The sequence below is a fragment of the Rutidosis leptorrhynchoides genome, chromosome 10 (genome assembly GCF_046630445.1).
Source record: "Rutidosis leptorrhynchoides isolate AG116_Rl617_1_P2 chromosome 10, CSIRO_AGI_Rlap_v1, whole genome shotgun sequence".
In the NCBI taxonomy this organism is placed as follows: domain Eukaryota; kingdom Viridiplantae; phylum Streptophyta; class Magnoliopsida; order Asterales; family Asteraceae; genus Rutidosis; species Rutidosis leptorrhynchoides.
Window position 1 is genome coordinate 35033653 of NC_092342.1, and position 20238 is coordinate 35053890.

General features: G+C 33.8%; 1 protein-coding gene across 2 annotated transcripts; it reads right to left on the minus strand.

The window, feature by feature from the left end:
* Window positions 1-609: 609 nt before the first annotated feature.
* Window positions 610-10781, minus strand: LOC139872357 (uncharacterized). 2 transcript variants are annotated; one of them, XM_071860209.1, is made up of 10 exons: window positions 10541-10781; window positions 8819-9300; window positions 7881-8542; window positions 4912-5069; window positions 4626-4673; window positions 4455-4505; window positions 3407-3451; window positions 2966-3046; window positions 2638-2824; window positions 610-2481 (listed from the first exon to the last, which is right to left on the minus strand). In XM_071860209.1, the coding sequence occupies exons 2-10, from the start codon at window positions 9251-9253 to the stop codon at window positions 954-956; spliced, it is 3195 nt and encodes a 1064-aa protein (XP_071716310.1). In that variant the 5' UTR covers window positions 9254-9300; window positions 10541-10781; the 3' UTR covers window positions 610-953. The 2 variants fall into 2 exon arrangements, with proteins under 2 accessions (XP_071716310.1, XP_071716311.1); XM_071860210.1 differs by lacking the exon at window positions 4626-4673.
* Window positions 10782-20238: the final 9457 nt, after the last annotated feature.

Genomic DNA, 20238 nt, shown 5'->3' on the forward strand with positions numbered 1-20238 from the left:
TAATCAAAACGCGTTAAACTAAATGGATCATATAAGTAATAAATGTATCAATCTATTACTACTTGTAATGGGTCAAATCAGCCCAGTACTTGTAATGGGTCATGAATCATAAACACCCAAAACCCATCAACAGCCTAGCTACTAATAGGCCACTCCTCCAAATGGGTCATGGGTCTAGACATACCAAAAATATAAATTTATTAAATGAAAACTATTTATATATTAATATTAAGCCAATGAAGCATTGCTTCAACGGCATCCCCTTCACCTTGAGCGTTGGGGCTGAGGGTTAGGTCATGGGTTCGAGTCTCGCTCTGCCCATCCTATTAATTAATCTGCCTGAAATATGGATATCCAGATTGACCTCAGGGGGGTTTTCTCCCGAATCCATTCAGGATTCAAACCTGGTCCGTCTGCCCCTCGGGATGGTTAAAGGATCGGGTTCCTGCAATGCGATTCGGGTTTCCTCCCGAACGCGTGTGTGTGCAAATGATGAGTGTCGTTGAAATAAATGATACACTGATGCAAGCTTGCCGTTCAAAAAAAAAATATTAATATATATATATATATATATATATATATATATATATATAGAGAGAGAGAGAGAGAGAGTACATAATAGAATCTCAATTAATTATTTTATTTATACAGAAAAGAAGATTCATTAATAATTCACACCACAATAACACTCACACGTACAGATAAGCAATTCATAAACTTCACACCACAATAATACTCGCACGTACGGATAAACAATTCATAAACTTCACACCACACCACACCACACCACACCACACCACACCAAAATAACATTCACCACGGAGGGATAAGCAATTCATAAGATAACTTCACACCACATAATTAACATTCCATCGATCGTTATGGAAGGAGACAAACGAGGTTGCTAGTTCGTTTCCAATTAACCTTACACTTTATTACCCGCCTTCCATCACCTATATTTCTTCCATGCCTTTTTCCTGGCCCTCGTATAATTCTTCCGGGGACTCGGTTGATTTTTCCTGGGGCTTGGCTGATTCTTTCTGGGGCTTGGCTGATTCTTCCTGGGACTGGGGGGGATCGGTTGTTGATCCTTCTTGGGGCTCGGCTGATCCTTCCTCTTCACCGTTCCATTTAAAATATGACTCGTTGATTCTTGTATCCTTACATTTGTCTTTCATGACGTTGTACAAGCTGATAAGTAAGGTGGGGTATTCTTTACGTACTATCTCCTCAGACTCTAAAGTAACTTTAGTGTGAGAAATAATATTTCTAACGTTTGTTACCAAACTCGTAGCCGGCTTATCAACAATATCTCTCATTCCTTTCAATCGGTCAACTTGTTCTTTTGGAAGGAAAGTAGCATCCATTTTATTTAACCCTTTAATCGCTGTCAATAACACCTTCTTCACTTTCACTGACACCCTATTCACTTCCGTTAACACCTTCTCCACTTCCGATAACACCGTAATCAATTCCTCCTTCGCTTCCGATGATTCTATAGTCATTTCCAGTGACTTGTCATGAATCACTTCCCATATCTCCATAATCTCTTTCAATAACACCTCAGGCCCATGATAACGTGTCAATACTTTTGCCATTTTTTTCAACTGTTCCAATTCTTTGCTTGAAAGGGATTTAACTTCCTTTAATTTCTTACTGGCTATATGTGATTCATTAGCCACCGTCTGTAGGTACGTTTTCAATTTCTCTAACTCGGCAATCACTTTCGATTTCGCATCCTCTTTCGCCTTCAATGATTCCTCATCCACTTTTGGTAACGTTTCAATCCCTTTCAATCGATTCTCAATATCTTTCAATAACACATTAGCCTGCTCTGCCTGCTCTGCTTGCTCTGCAATATATGTCAATAACTCTTCCATTTGTTTCAATTGTTGTTTTGAGATGGAAGCAACATTAACCGTGTTTAAATTGTTAATCGCCCTAGTCACTTTCGATGACACATGAGTCTCATTCGATAACTTCTTAGACACTTCCGTGAAGTCCGCAATCACTTTACATAGCTCCTTAAAGTCTTCATCCGTTACCGCCCCAGTCCCATTACTATATGCCAATAACTCTTTCGTTTTTTTCGATTGTACTTCTAAAATGGAAGCAACATTAACATCCTTTAAATTGTTAATCGCCGTCTTCACTTCCGATGACACATTAGTATTATTCCAAAACTTCGTAATCACTTTCTTTAATTGCTCAATCACTTTCGTTATCACCGCCGTCGCTTTCTTTTTCTCCTCAGCTGCTTTCGATGAAAGCTTCTTAATCGCTTCCACTGAACGATCCTCAATCACTTTCAATAACACCTCAGTCCCGAGAGAATCTGTCAATAACTCTTCAATTTCGTTGTGGAGTTTCGTATCCGTCTTTACTATTTCACCTAGGTAATGACGATTTTCCCTAAAAAAATCGGTGACCTTATGTGGTTCAAAACGGAATGGGTGTGCTTCCACCTCTTCAAACTTTGTTCTAGTAAGGAGTAACAAACAAAAGCGTATATAAATTAGTTTAAATTAATGATGATTGATCAATGTCCACTAATAATTTCTAATTATATTCACATATATCGAGAGTAGTTAGTTAGTTAGTACAGTAATAATGATAAACTATAAAAGACATACATACCCTTTGGATTTGGAAGGGACAAGGACTTTACAGATGAGATCCTGTGCTTCCGGGTATTTGGAGAGTTTGTCGATGTCAACATCAGAACAGCCACCGTTTCGAAGTTCAACAAGTTCACATCCAGTGAGAGCGAAGAAACACACTTTCCCTAAAGCTTTTAATTCTTCCTGGAACGATTTTTCCTCATCTATATATGTGAAGTCATCGTATAGATGAAATCAGTAGTCTGTTATCTAACTTTCACAAATTAATTTCTAAAAATAATATATTAATATAATATAATTTCTGTCATCATATACATTAATTAAATCTATAAAAAAAGACTTACATGGATCGAATTCGAATTCATACGGTTCGTCCTCGACAGAGGTGTCTTCAAGCGTAGGCAATATAGGCAATTTAGAAGGGCCTAAAATTTTGAATAATATAATATATTTAAATAAATCAAATAAAAAATTGTCAATTAAAGTTAAAAATACCTTGTTTTTTAATTATTAAATACAATGTAAGTAAATAAATAGATAAATTGGATTAATATTTTTTTATGTCTAGTAAAAGATTTTAACGTATATGGAAGTCCATTTTTATTTCCGTCTAGGACCTTTAAATTGTTGAGACGACCCTGGTCCTGGACCGATTCTTTTGAATCTATATGACTTCATCGTATAGATGAATCAGTCTGTTATCTAGCTTTAACAAATTTCTAAAAATAATATAATATAATATCCGTCATCATATAAATGAAATCTATATAAAAAAAAAGACTTACCTGCTTCGTTAGGCTTGACTTCGTCTTTGACCGATTCTTTTGAATCTATATGACGTCATCGTATAGATGAATTAGTATGTTATCTAGCTTTAACAAATTTCTAATAAATAATATAATATAATATCCGTCATCAAGGTTTAAAAAAACGGAAACGCGCCTCGAGGCGTTTTTCCTTTGTGAGGCGAGGCGTATGCCTCGAGGCGAACCGAGGCGTACGTTCGAGGCGGAGTTAAAAAAATACATAAATAAATATATTTCGATAATATATAAATAACAGGGACTGTTATTGTCATTTTATTAAAGGTTCAAGAGTGATCCTCAAGTTTGTTCTTGTTATTTAAGTTTAGTAAAAGTTCAGGGACTGTTTTTGTCATTTGATTATTGTCATTTGATAAAATATCAACGTGCTTCTATCATCTTCCAGATACTTTCCACTTTATTTGCCTTTATTTGCTTGATTCATGGATCATTATTACGGAAGAAAACATGTCGTTGTTATCAACAACATCCACTGATCCACTATTTCATTTTCCTCAAAAGAAAATTGATAAATTGATGTTGCTCTCTTGTGATATATTTCTACAACTTATTGATATGTAAAAGTATTGTTATACTTTTGATTTAATCTAAAAGAACACGTGTTTCTTCGTCAAGGTATTGTTTCCTCCTCCTCTTTTTTTTTTCTTCTTTTTCCTATTTTCTTTCTTCATCTTTTCTTCTGGAGTCTAATTGATGAGTTTTGGAGGCCAAAAGCACTTTAATAAAACATATAAATATGCCGCCCTAGTTTTAGCAGGCCTAATTTTGCCGCCACCCAAATTTTCCCTCTATTTTCATGAGGCGTACGTTTTTTCTGTAACCAGTGAGGCGTAAAAAATCGCACCGCCTCCCCCAATTGAGGCGTACATTTTTAGTTAGCCTTTGAGGCGTACGTTTTGAAACGGCAAAATCGAAAAACGCACTGAGGCGCGCCTCGAGGCGTACGCCTCGACCGTTTTTTAAAACCATGTCCGTCATCATATAGATGAAATATATAAAAAAGACTTACCAGCTTCGTTAGGCGTGGGAATGACTTCGTCCTTGCCCAATTCTTTTGAATCTATATGACATCATCGTATAGATGAATCAGTCTGTTATCTAGCTTTAACAAATTTTTTTAAAATAATATAATATAATATCCGTCATCATATAGATGAAATCTATAAAAAAAAAGACTTACTTTCTACTTCTTCAGGCTTTGGAATGACTTCGACCGACTTTTTTGAATCTATATGACGTCATCATATAGATGAATCAGTCTGTTATTTAGCTTTAACAAATTTTTAAAAAAATATAATATCCGTCATCATATAGATGAAATCTATAAAAAAAAAAAAAAAAAGACTATACTATTGTCAAAGTTGTCAAATAAAGAATTTGAAAAAAAAAATGTAGACACTTAATGTGCAACGGAGAGAGTAATATAATATCTGTCATCATATAAATGAAATCTATAATTGGCTTACCTATTTTTTTTCTACACAAAAGCGATTCGTCTTCAACCTTTGCAATGTAAGGAATAACAGAACTATCTTTGCAAATCTTGACATTATCCTTTGTTAAATTTACGTGCTTCCTTTTAGGCTTATGCTTATGCAAAGCCACGAATCCTTCAACGATGTTCCTAAATTAAGGAGTTATTAAAAGGATTTGTAAAATGGGTAAAAACTATTATGTAAATATGTATATATATATATATATATGTATATATATATATATATATATATATATATATATATATATATATATATATATATATATATATATATATATATACACACTAGTAAAATGACCTGTGAAATCACATGTTTGTTTAAACGAAACAATTTAATAACATGTTTTAAGGATTAAGTGAATGTAAATGCTAAAGTCATTTATTTTAATGACCCGTTTGACTAAGAAACTTGTCGTTGTTTTTACAAATATATAGAGATATGTATTTTCGCATACCTATATAACGTAATTAATTTCGTAAAAAGAATACATATTTGAATATTAATAATATAATAATTATAATTATAATTATTATATTAAAAGTAAATAATAATAATAAAGTTCGCTTATATTTTTAGTAATAGTAATAATAATTAGTAATAATAAATGTTTGTTAAATTTTTTTAGAAAATTAAAATACAATTATTATATAAAAGTTGTACAATATGCTTTAAAATTTGGGTGTTCTGTAAAAGATTTTACAATTTAGGAGAGATTAGTATTTCCTTTTATAAAAGATTTCATATTATTTTTTTAATTAAATTAATATAAAATTATGACATCATCATTATGAAAATTAAAAAGTAATTAGCTTAATGATGACATCATCATTTTAGAGCTTTATATGACTATATAGATATAGGGCTAATCAATAGAGAATTGAATTTTAGGAGGAAGAGGAAAGTAATTTTATTATTATTATTAATTTCTAAAAAAGAAAAGTTTGTTATGACTGTTAAGATCGAGTGAAAATATAAAAATTTAAAAAAGATATTTTGTGATGAATATAATGTTATTATTTTGATCATAAAACGTTATGAATGAATATTGTTATTTCTGATGACGTATGTATAACATTCATCGTAGTTAATGTTATTTTTCGAGCATTTCTTAATCAAAATAATACGGAGTAACAATTATCACAAAGTTTCTTTTTTAAATGTTCATAGTTGATCTTAATGTTTGTGAAAAATTTTCATAAATTTTTTTTTTTTTTTTTTAAATTACTTCTCCCTTCCCCTCTAAATCTACTTCCCTATATATACACACACACACATATATATACATATATATATGTATATATATATATAAGTAATTATATATATATATACAAATATATATAAGGGAAAGTAATTATATATATACATATATATAAGTAATTATATAATGTATATATATATACATATATATAAGTAATTATATATATATATATATATATATATATATATATATATATATATATATATATATATATATATATATATATATATATATATATATATATATAGTGGTAGGATCAAGAGGGAAGTAACCATTCGGGGGGAAGCGGGGGGAAGCAAAACTTTTTTTTTTTTCGTTTTTTGAAAAAACGTTGTTCACGAACATTATAGATGAGTTAAAAATATGAACATTTAGTAGAGACACTTTGTGATAAATGTATACATATATATATATATATATATATATATATATATATATATATATATATATATATATATATATATATATATATATATATATATATATATATATATATAGTGGTAGGATCAAGAGGGAATTAACCATTCGGGGGGAAGCGGGGGGAAGTAAATTTTTTTTTTTTTTTTCGTTTTTTGAAAAAACGTTGTTCACGAACATTATAGATGAATTGAAAATATGAACATTTAGTAGAGACACTTTGTGATAAATGTTTTTATTTTGGCGGGAAAACGCTCGAAGAAGTAATATATAACAATTATCGTGTTTTTCGAGCGTATTTTGAGGTTTTAGCTATTGGGGTTTAGATATTAGGGTTTAGATATTAGGGTTTATAGGGTTTAAATATTAGGGTTTAGAAATTTAGGGTTTAGGGTTTAGATTTAGGGTTTAGATTGAGTTTTTAACACGAACGGTTTAGAGTTTAGGGTTTGGTGTTTTGGGTTTATGGAATAAACCCAAAACACCAAACCCTAAACCCTAAACTCTAAATCGGGCTAAATTTTACTTCACAAAACATGAAAAAAAAACGTTCATATTCTTCACGAACAATATTATCTTGAATGTTATTTTTGTCGATCGTTTTCCCGCCTAAATAATAACATTCATCACGAAGTGTCTTTTCTAAATGTTCATATTTTCGTGTGATCTTGATGTCGGAAAAAAAAAAATTCAAAAAAAACGAAAGAAATTTTTTTTTTTTTTGCTTCCCCCCGCTTCCCCCCGATTGGTTACTTCCCCATTGATCCTGCCCCTATATATATATATATATATATATATATATATATATATATATATATATATATATATATTTTTTTTTTTTTTTTTTTTTTGAAGCTAGTTTTATCATATCTTAAAGGTTTGCATTACTCTTGAACTGTCAAAAAAATGTAGTGTTTATTGACACTTTCAAGTGTCAAAAAGTGAGGTGCTCTTTGACACAATCAAACGTCAAAAATTGAAGTGTTTCTTAACGCTTTCTAGTGTCAGAAAATGAAATGTTTCTTAACGCTTTCAAGTGTCAATAAGTGTTTGACACAATCAAACGTCAAAAAGTTAAGTGTTTCTTAACACTATTAAGCGTTAGAGAATGCAAAAATTTTCTGACACCCATATTCTTGACACCAAGTGGAAGCGTCAAAAATTAAATTAGTGGGATTTTTAAGCGTCATAAATTGATTAAGAAAGTGATACAAAGTGTGTGCTTTTTTGTTTATATATTATACATGTATTATTAATAGCTAACCTGACAAACTTTTCCTTCATCTTAGTTTCCATAAGCGTTAGCGTTGGAAGAAACTCACTTAAGATGTGCCCAAAATCTTCGGAACCATAACGATAGTAGTAATCATCCTCAGATTGATGTGTAATTAGAATGTTGGGATGATTATGACGATTTTTGTAACCCTCCTTTTCAAGTCTCTTGTAAACAGCAGCATTAACATGAGCATTTTTGCTACGATCATCTTTTAGAATCGATGTCATATTTATTACTGAACCCAAGATGGTATCTTCTACTTTCCGAGATCTACTCTGAGAAGCGGCATCAAACTCCTTAATGTGTTTGTTCAGATTACGTTCAACTTTGGACATATAAGTAGCAAAATTATAGGCTTGGGGAACGGTATTATGAAATGGGGAACTATATTCCCCATAACACAGCTTGCAATTTTCATGTCCACCATATTTGAATTCAGTAAACTTCATATAGAGTTCTTCACACCCAAAATAAACTGTGTATACAGTTCTCTTTAGCTTGATTTTATACACATAATTAGGTTCACCGTTCTCATATTCATAAACATAATCATATACATAAGAATGCTCATCTACTTCTGCTTTCAGCCTTACTTTATCAGAAGCGTATCCTGCAATTCGAATTACATCACTCATCCCGTTTGGAAGTGGCTGAAAATAGCAAGAGATATTAATTAGGTAAGCTGCGCGAGAGTGATGATATTGAAAAGATTAAGCTAAGCTAGCTTGTCAGTAATTAATGTGATACGATCTCTTGAAAGAGTGAACTTTATTTTATTTTTTTCAAGGTTTTAGTGTTGGTGTTGCATGTATACCTAAGTACCAAACATTTCACCATTAACAATATACGGAGTACTTATGTACATTATTATTTATTATAATTAAATATAAATGAAAAAAAGGAGTAGATCGACCCTACGTACATACCTTTTCTTTTTTACCCTTCTTACACTCATAGAACTCCCCGTCCACATCTTTGCGATACATGTAGTAATCAGCTTTTTTCATATCATCGATATCACTTTGATAAAATTCTGGTTTTGGATCCAAGTTACACAATTTAAAAATAATAGCAGTAGCACATTTTTTCCACACGCGCAGTGCGTTTTTCGATTCATCAATCATCAAACATATTGGGGAGACAGAGAAGACAAAGTTCCATTTTGATATGCCCACGTACGTAGAAATACTACTGAGAGGTTCTTCCGGATTTTGAAGCACTTCTTTCTCAGTTTCGAAAAGATGTGTTTGCTCATGGGCCCTAATCTTAGTAGCAATGTCTAAAAATTTAAGAACCGGGTGTTCTTCTCTTGTAACACCAAATCGAAATTTAACAATTTTCCATTTAAACTCATCAGCCATGATTAATACGTAATTAATACAACTGATTAAAGATTCAAACAATAATCCTGAGAGAAAAAAAACAACACGAATGTTTCAGCCATAAACAACTGGCTAGAGCTATTGTAATTTATCAAGGGAACAGCTACAATCATTTGTTTTTATAAAAACCAACTATAACCACATCAAAATAACAAAGCAGTTTTATTCAAATTTGTTGTTCTAAAAAAATAACAAAGCAGTTTGACTTGTAATCAAATTTGGGTTATGCAAAAATCATTTACTGTATATATATATCAACTGAAATTTATTTGATATTTTTCTCCAAGATGATGCACTACATACTAATAAAACAGTATCAAAGACTAGACCAGTAATCCGTTATGTGCTATAGTTATACAGTAACATATATATATATATATATATATATATATATATATATATATATATATATATATATATATATATATATATATATATATATATATATATATATATATATATATATATATATATATATATATATATGTATATATGTATGTATGTATATGCTTGGAATGTGATATACAATTGGTCTGTCTCCTGCACATGAGTTGCTTTCAATATAAACACCATATATGCTTAATTAGCACGTGATTAAGATTACTACTCTAGTAGCTAATAGTATATAGCAGATTGTTAGTCCTATATATATGTACTAGCTAGCTCGAGTAATAAACTTTGAAGGAGATCAGTTATTGTGTGTAAACACCTAGCTAATTTCTCTCTGTAATTCTGACGTAACAATCATTCGCTTACGAGTTACAACAATTCAATTTCAATTTCATTACTCAATTTTTGTGTGAGTTTTGAAATAGAGTCTGTTAATTAGTTCAACTTCAATTACAATTAGCCTAGATGTTCATAACAACTACCGATATCCAGATGACCGATTCGAGAAAAGAAAAATCAGCTAATTTTTAGATTCGAGTGTTTAAAGATGATTCAAACTAGTTTACGATGGTGTCATGGTGATTTCTAGCTACAAGGAGTTCAGCTATTGATGAGAGTACGTACGACGGAATATATGAATGATTAATTAGTTGAACACATCTCTCACGAAATTAATCCATTAAGATATGGCAGAAGAGAAAAGAGTAATCATAATTAACGTGTTAGTGCAACAATATCTTACTAGTGAGTTACATAAGATAAAAAAAAAAAAAAAAAAAAAAAAAAAGGGGTGAAGGAATTTACCAATAAAGGAACGATGCGGTTAAGGGTTAATTCAATTAGGCAGTTTATATGGAGATGAGGAAAATCACGTACCAGTAAAACACTAGAAGATGCTTATTGTTTAGTGAAGAATCACGCTAAACATAATAAAGATAGACAACCTTAGATTTGGTTAGTGTGTTTGTTGTGTAATTTATGAAAACCGTTGATTGATTTAACTGTATACATGAGTAGCAAAGCAACCTTCAATTTGGGGGTATTTATCAACTAACAATGGTAATTAAAGACACGTTCCTCTCTCTCTTACTTTATTTCCAGTACACGCTCTTCTCAAATTTCCGCCGAACTGTTTTTTTAAAATTTTCCGGCCACCTTCTTTTTCTTTCCCTTTTCCTTAATTTAAGGTTAAAAAATAAAAAAAAAAAATAGTAAAGTCTCGCTCCTCTTTTCCCTTTTCCTTAATTTTAGGTAGTTGGTAACAATGGTAATGACGCGCTCCTCTTCTCCATTTTCCATTTTTTTTTTTCTTTCCGTTTTCTTTTAAATTTTCGTCGAAAACGTCTGTTGCACCAACTTTCACAATGGTGACACTATGCCTTAGCTGTCAAATCAGCGTCAAATCAGCATTTTTTCTTCTAAGGATTAAACCCATGATTAAGACCATTTGTAACGGTGTTAGGCTTTTCTTATTCGTGTTTCTTGCTTTTTGCACTTCTTTGTGATTATGACATGTTTTTATTTTGAGTGGAGTAAAATTAATGATGGTATTGGTGTTGGTGTTGGCGTTGGTGCTGATTTTTGGTGTTAGTTAGGAGTATTGTGATGATATGTTAAAATATATTTGTGTTAAGTATTAAAAGGAAATAAAAATAATATTTTTAAATTAATAAAAAAAGAAAAAAACAAGAAACGGCCATTTCTCCCCTCGTTTCATTCGAACGCCAACCTCACAAACGCCTAAAAGTGACACGCGGATACGGTGGTTTACGACGTTTCTTCGTCGACACGTGAGCAAGAGATGGCGTCTCTCTTGCCCGATACAAATGGTCTAAACACTACAAACAAAGACATATCTCCTCATAAAAATTGAGACCCACTATATTAATTAAATATTGTGTGGTACAAATATTAAAAGCAAGTGTACAACCATTTTATTCAGTTACTCTCATTCACAAATATTTTAGAAAAGCACGAAGCAGCAGACGAAATGGAGAGCGGCACCTTACGCGGGTACATTGACGCCTTGCTGCCATTGGAGTCTTCCTGGGCGGATGGGAGGACAAGAGCGTTGGGAGCACTCTAAGAAAGTTGTTTTTACCTAATAAGTTTTAAAGTTTGCTTAGTTGGTAAAAAAATAACCTTTGGATGCAATTAACCTTTTCGTTCACAGCCATGATTGAACTGATTACATAATATTTATCTTTCTTTCTTTTTTTCCACTTACCAAATACAATGTACAATTATGTTTATACCCCGATAATACCGCGTCTGGAAAAGATTTTTGGACAACAGAGATGAAATTGTAACAAAAAACATGAACAAGATTGTCCATACTTCGAAATCATATGGAATACTTAACGATTACACAGTTTTAAGGTACTTAATTTTATCATCCTCTTATTCAAATTAGGGTTTCAGTCCGAACAACAATCATTGACACCATTTTTAATTAAACGATACCATAGGCGAATTATTATTATTACACTCACAGTTATACGATTTCGCATTTTTATGGTACGTAATTTTGTCAAAATTTTAAGCAATTTTTTCTCATTTTCTTATTCAAGTTATATTTTTTATTTTGTGTTGTATAAACTGTTACAAATTGCCATTGTGTTAATGGAAATCTATCTATAATTGGATTTATACAAAACGTACAATTTGCGTTTATAAAAACAACACGAATGTTTCAGCCATAAACAACTAGCTAGAGCTATTGTAGTTTATCAAGGTAACAGCTATAATCATTTGTTTTTTTTTATAAAAACCAACTATAACCACATCAATATAACAAAGCAGTTTTAGTGAAATTTGATGTTCTAAAAAAAATAACAAAACAGTTTGACTTGTAATAAAATTTGGGATATGCAGAAGTCGTTTATATACCAACTGCAATTTATCATTTTTTTTTCCAAGATGATGCACTACTAATAATACAGTATCAAAGACTAGACCAAATATCGGTTAAGTGCTTTAGTTATACAATCAAGTGCTTGGAATGAAATATACAATTGGTCTGTCTCATGCACATGAGTTGCTTTCAATATAAACACCATGCTTAGCACGTGATTAAAATTAGTACTCTACTAGCTAATAGCAGATTGTTAGTGCTATATATATGTACTAGCTCGAGATAATAAAATTGGTAGGGGATCAGTTTGTGTGTGTAAACACCTACTTTATCTCTGTAATTCTAATGTAATGATTATTCGCTTACGAGTTACTACAATTCAAATTCAATTAGCTATGGCAGAGATGAGTAATCAAATTAACGTTTTATTAGTGCATTACCGAAGATAAACAAAAAAAGGGTAAGGAATGAGCAATAAAGGGTGGGAGGATAGATGCAATTAAGAGAAACAACCTTTTAATTTGGACGTATCTTCGGAGCAAGCACGGTTTTATAGAGAAAAAGTGTGTTTGCTGAGTAATTTACGAGAACCGTTGATTGATTTTAACTATGAGTAGAAACCAATTTAGGCGTATTTATATTGGTTATTTCCGAGAATCTCAACAGACAAATGGATACCAAAACCTTGCCAACAACCACGCAAAAGTTACTATGGAATAAAAGTAAAGAACAATGATATTGAGAAGAAAAAATTACGCCATTGGTACCTGTGATTTGTATACATTTTCATAATAACACATAAACTTTATTTTTTATATAATTAGTACCTAGGTTTTGCTTAAATTACGTGGTTGGTACCCCAACCTAACGTCCGTTGACTGTTGATGGTTAACCTCTCGCATGTACCACGCATGTAAGGGTAATTTCGTCATCTTAATTCATTTTTAATTCATTTAAAAGCATGTAAAGGGAAGCATGTATCTGCACGTGGAAATCACAATCTTACATCAACAACATCAATCATAATCATAATCATCCCTAATCAAATTTCTAGGCTTTCTATTCTATATCTACAATCTATGTCTTTCACTTTCAATTTTCACGTGTTTTTATATATCATTTTGTCAATCCAGTACGCCTTTTGATTCCATTGCGATGTTTGTAATCTCATTACATAATAGATTTATTTGTCTCTGCAATTTTATTGAAATTATATTTTTATTATTGTGTTGAAATTGTTGTTGGGTTAAGCGATTGATCTGCATGTTTGAGGTTGTTATGATCTGACTCTTATTTCTATTTTAAAGCATTCAAATTCTCCCTTTCAATTGAAGTTATTCCTAATTTGTCCCGTTCAATTGGGGGATCTGGATTTATTCCCTTTGAATGCTTTCAAAATGAATAAAAAAATGAATTAAAGTGACGAAATTGCCCTCACATGCGTGGCACATGTAAGGGTTAACCATCAACAGTTGACGGACATTAAGTTGGGATACCAACGATGTAACTTAAGCAAAACCTAGGTACCAACTATGCAAAAAATAAAGTTTAGGTGTTGTCATAAAAACGTATACAAGCCACAGGTACCAACGACGTAATTTTCTCTATTGAGAATTTAGTTTTATACTTCCTCTCTAATAGTTTACTACCTTATTTATTTTAAATTAATGATAATTATAAAAAGTAATTATTAAGCATTATTAAACTCTGAAATTAATCTTTACTAGTTAATTGATCCGTGAATTCACGAGTTTGTTTAAATGACATATATAATAGTTCTTTTTTAAAAAATGACATTATTACATTCAATTTATGCAATAACATATGAAATTTGGTTAATTTGAATTTAACGGCACAAAGAGTATATATGTATTGGTGACAAATACAAGTGATTGATGTTAAGTAATGCACTTTAAGATGTGAGAAATCCATAATATTCTAAGGTAACTTTAAATTAATATTACAGACCACATAATATCCCATAATAATATCCTTGATACATAATTAGAAATGTCTTTTTTTTTTTTTTTTTTTTTTTTTTTTTTGAAAGGCAACAAAATTTTATTAATCACGAAACATGTCCATGAGCTAGCATCTCGAATGAGCAGCAGCCATGATGTACACACGTATCTACATCTCGAAACATGAGGATGATCTAAGATCTAGGTGCCAAGATGCCAACATAGTTACATATGATATTTACAATACAATTCCATTATGAAACTAACAGGAAAACACACAAGAAGCACTCTTTTATGCGATTGCGTTATGTGGGTTATGTAACCAGTCGTGCCATTCAATGCGTTTTGTCTTGCATCTTTTCGCAACCCACTCGAAGCTCTTGACTTGGATCTCACTAACCGCAACCGGTATATTCCAACATTTGTTCTTGAAAACCTTCTCATTCCGATTTTTCCACACTAAGTATGCACATGACCACAAAACCGCTTGCTATATATTTTTACCCAATTCCGAACTAAAGATACTCGAACTACCCTCTAAAATATTATTTATATCAATGCTACTAGGTAGGGTGGCACGCCACCAATCGAATATTTTACCCCAAATTTCAAGTGTTTTTCCACACAATAAGAGGGAGTGTTGAATTGATTCAACCCCGTTGTCACATATTGGACAACGAACCGAATGCAAATCGACACCCCGCTTATCTAAGTTTGTTAACACCGGTATTCTACCTTTTCGCACCCTCCAAATAAACACCTCTACCTTTTTTAGGGACCAAATAATTGTGCAAGGTAGCCAAAAAAGATTGAGGCGTTTTCAATAATTTTGAGTCAATTATACCCGTAAGAGTTTTAGTTTTGAAGAGACCATTACCACTTAAGGACCAACTCCACGTATCATTATTCTGATCATCAAGCTTAACACCTTGAAGCAGCTCCTTGAGTACTGTGAGACTACCCGCAGCTCGTCCCGTAGGTTCCCGAACCCAATCACAATTCCCGACACCTTCACACCCACTTTGACCTAGTCTTCCAGCAACCGTAACATTTGGATCCGAATCCAAATAGAAGAGTCTCTCGAATCTGCTTTTGAGAGAAAACTTCCCAAGCCAAAAGTCGTTCCAAAATGAAGTTGCGAGCCCGTTCCCAATAAGCCTAACAAAGGAGTTAGTAAACGAAATTCCTTTTGAATCGATGTCACTTCCTGCTTTCACAATGTTAGTCCAAACCGAATTGTAAGGAAAACAATAATTCCCATCTAGACAAAGTGACAATCCCCCCGACGAACCATGAATACTCGAAATGACTTTGACCCACAAGGAGTTGGTTTCGGTTTTGAACCTCCACCACCACTTGCCAATCAAAGCTAAGTTTTTGCTATTCAAAGACCCCAAATTTAACCCCCCTTTTCAAATGGAAGAAGGATTTCCTCCCATTTGACCCAAGCAATTTTTGATTTATTACCCGACCCACCCCAAAAGAAAGAACGTCTTACACACTCAAGTTTTTTTACCACACATGGAGGGGCGCGGAAGAGCGAGAAGTAGTACAACGGGAGACTATTAAGCACCGATTTCACAAGGGTCAAGCGTCCACCAAATGACAACGAACGTGCCTTCCAATCCGAGAGGCGTTTCGAGAATTTTTCAATAATCGGGCTCCAACTTTCAATTTTATTCATTCTACCACCAACCGGTAATCCTAGGTAAATGAAAGGAAAAGATCCGGCGTTACACCCAAAAGACTTGGCTAAGTTCTCAACTTCACACTTTCCAACACCAACCCCGTATAGGATACTCTTGAGATAATTAACTTTTAGACCCGATGTTTTCTCGAAGCATTTAAGAAGTTTAAAAAGGTTTCTCAAATTGTCTTCACTCCATTCCCCATAAAAAATAGTATCATCGGCGTATTGTAGATGTGAGATAGGAATCTTATCGCACCCAATTTCCACACCAATGTATTTATTATTACTCACAGCCCGCTTTATCATAACATTTAGTTCTTCCGCTGCAATGATGAATAAAAAAGGTGAAAGTGGGTCACCTTGACGAACGCCACGTTCTAAGGAGAATTCGCGAGTGGGGGAACCATTAACAAGAACCGAGATTGAGGCTGATTTGAGACATGAGGATATCCAACTTCTCCATTTAAACCCAAACCCCATTATTTCCATAACCTCCATCAAGAAATCCCAACTTAAGCAGTCGAACGCCTTTTCAAAATCGACCTTAAAGATGAGGCATTTCGAACTCTTATTCTTTAGATAGTCAAGAGATTCATTTGCAACAAGGACCCCATCAAGAATGTTTCTGCCTTTTATAAATGCACTTTGCTCGAACCCGATTAGATCAGGGATAACCCGCCTAAGTCTATTTGAAAGCAACTTCGCAATAATCTTATAATAACTACCAATGAGGCTAATCGGTCGGTAGTCATTTAAGAATGACGGGTCAGATTTCTTCGGGACAAGAGTTATAAATGATGCATTACAACCGTTAGAAATCTTACCCGAGAGCCAAAATTGGTGGATGGCCTCCATTAATTCTCCTTTGATTATGTGCCAGAATTTTTTGTAAAAACCCATGTTAAATCCATCCGGCCCCGGAGCCTTTGAGCTACCGCACCCTTTGATTGCTTCCCAAACTTCCGATTCATCAAACATGCACTCTAGTGCTTCAGCTCTTTCGGTAGAAATGGACCTAAGATCAGGCCCAACAGAAAAAGGCCCAACATAGGACCCAGCAGGCCCAACCGGAACATTATTAGCACCTGGGCAGACAGCAGTAGGCCTGAAATCAGTCTGATGATGCACTATTGGTGCTGCAGCAAGCCCAGGCCCAATGCTATTATACACGGCCCAATTTTGGATTCTGAAGGAAGGTGTGTTAGGACAATTCGAAGTCGGATTGAAGAATGAAAGAATTTTCGTCTCCATCAATTATCCACCTTGTTCGTGCCTTTTGTTTTAACATGTTTGCCTTCGACTTTTCTTTTGACATCCAACTCTTTCGGGTTTCAAGCCAACAGATCCTTTCGGATTCAGAAAGGGATCCATTTTTAGCTTTTATCTCCCAAGCCAATGTTTCATCTCGTAGTTTCCTAATCTCATCATCTAGGTTACCAAACTCCTTTTTACTCCACACTTTCAATTCCCCCTTCACGTTTTTAATTTTATCACGAAACAAACAATCTTTCTTTCTCCCACAAACCGGCTTTCCCCAACCCTCTTGAATCACCTTATCAATACCTTCTTTTGAAAGCCATTCATCAAAAATTTTAAACGGTTTCGGTCCAAAGTCAATTACCTGATCCTTAAGAATTAGAGGGCAATGGTCCGACTCCCTCCTATCAAGAATGGATATTGAGAGATCATCCCACAATTTGATAAAGTTACTCGAAACGAGGAATCGATCAAGTTTACTAAATTTTGTACCATCATCACTAATGCGAGTAAATTTTCTTCCATTGATGGGAATTTCAATTAAGATATTCCTATTAATGAAAACAATAAATCTACGTGCCCTAGCTTCATGGTACATACAATTCAATCTATCCGACTGTTCACGAACTTCATTAAAATCTCCGCATAGTACCCAACCCATATCAATATTGCCTAATAGTGAATCAAGGGAAACCCACATTTTTCTTTTATCGACATCATTGTGTGGTCCATAAACATTAACAAGAATAGTGTCATGTTCTGAGCCACACCACTTTCCACGAATAGCTAAATAAAAATCTCCTCCAACTGCATAGTTTACCTTGAATCGATTCGTATCCCAAATAATAAGCATACCCCCAGAGTTCCCTACCACCTCCTTTTGGATGTACCCGAAATCAGGATGACCGCAAAGATTTTGTACCCAATAATCATCCACAAATCTGCATTTGGTTTCTTGGAATGCAGCAATATCTGGTCTCTTATTAATGCAAATCCCTTTTACCCACCCAATTTTACCCTCAACACCAAATCCTCTAACATTAATCGAAAGGAGCTTCATTATTAAACAGAAAAAAAAACGAAAAAGAGGGAAAGGAAAGCTTACTGATGGTTGGGCCAAACCAACCCAATCTGTTCCCCATACTCTTTTAATTCGACGTTGCTAACAGAGCCACCTATCGAAACACCCCCTCCATTCGAACCTTCTGATCTTTTTGATTTCTTTTTTCTCTTCTCTGTTCGTTTTTTGCAAGCCCTACACTTGAACTTCCCTTCACAATTGGGGTTGATGCCATTTCTAGCCATGTTTTTCAATTTCATAATACGCGATGACGTCTTCCAATTACCAACCTTATCCCAGTAGCAATTGCTGCACATCGAAACCTCCACCGTCTTGCTACCACGTGAAGAAACAGAAGCTTCACTCCTCTTTTTATTTTCTCTTAAATTGTTTTTTTTGGTCAGGTTACAGCGAGTTTTATTTGTATCATCACAGTTATTAGTTTGGCCCAAAGAGGGATAAGGTTGATCCACTAGGTTTGTTGGGCAATTATGGCCCATATCCACCTTGTCCATCCCAATTTTAATTGGCCCACATCCACCAGGGATTTTTTAGATTTCTTTTGCCCAGATCCCTGATTGCATTCTCCTGACACCTTTTCGGCCGTATCCACCTTTTCGTTTTCCATGCCATTGGGAATATCTTCAGCCGTATTACTATCACGCTTACCCTCATCATTAAACGCTGACTCAACCACAACCTCTTCGAATTCCTCAAACAACTGACCAATGCCAAAACACCTTGATTCTTGATCCTCACCCATCGGAGACTGTTCAGCTGCTTTTTCCTTATCAACACCATCAAATCCGGCATCGAATCCGGCAGGCTTGAAGCCCGGAATCTGGACAGATTCAGGACATATGTTTTCTTCAGATTTGATGGATGCATCATCTTCAATGTCTTCATCTTCATCAATTGGGTCTGTACCATCTCCATTGATAGAAACATCATCCGAGTCTACAAACTCAGTACTATACTCAAACGGATTGGATGATAGATCATCCCCGTCATCAATCAAACTAGGAAATTTCTTGCCTTCTTCTACGACATTAATGAAATAAGAACACTTCCTGTGTTGAAGTTTAAGAGCCTCATTCACGATTCCAGGATTTGTAAGTTTGACAAACACTTTACCATAAGAGAGTTTCTGATTACCCAATAACTTGCAGTTTTCCAGGTCATACACAACCCCCCACCACTCAGCGATCGACCTAAAGGTCTTCTCTGTCCAGCAATGGGGAGGAACGCCCGTAATTCTCAACCATACCATTCTACCTTCCGGCCAACTCGATGAATCCCACATCATAACTTTATTGATCCAACGTCTAATGGGGTGGTTTAAATCATCAATGACACCCTTAGCAGCATCCATTGCGTTAAAGATGATCATAACACTTAGGCCCCCAAGTAACTTAATCTGAACATCACTAAATCCAAGCTTCGAACAAATAGAGTCTAGGGTCTGGAGTACCTTCAAGTTAATTGCATCTCCAACGATCGCACTTTTAAATAATTCATTGTTACTGCCACTCTCATCGATCATGATACATCTGCTATTCATTGTCCGACAATTAGCTTCTTCATCTACCTTCCTTTTGTTATTGAGTTTCTCACGTAGATCTTCACCCTTGTTGGCCACCACATCATTAAAATTTATCCCATCTTGAAACCTGTTGAAAAAAATCCCCTTATCTTTTGGACCTCTTTCATCGGTGTTACCTTTTGTTGATGGAGTAACTGGTCTTCTACATG

Coding starts and splice junctions, on each gene's coding strand:
- LOC139872357 (XM_071860209.1), bottom strand. CDS start 9,253: ATGGCTGATGAGTTTAAATGGAAAATTGTTAAATTTCGATTTGGTGTT. Junction 3,047..3,406: donor AGTCAAGCCTAACGAAGCAG/GTAAGTCTTTTT, acceptor TCAAAATTTTAG/GCCCTTCTAAATTGCCTATA. Junction 2,482..2,637: donor GTCCCTTCCAAATCCAAAGG/GTATGTATGTCT, acceptor ACTCCTTACTAG/AACAAAGTTTGAAGAGGTGG.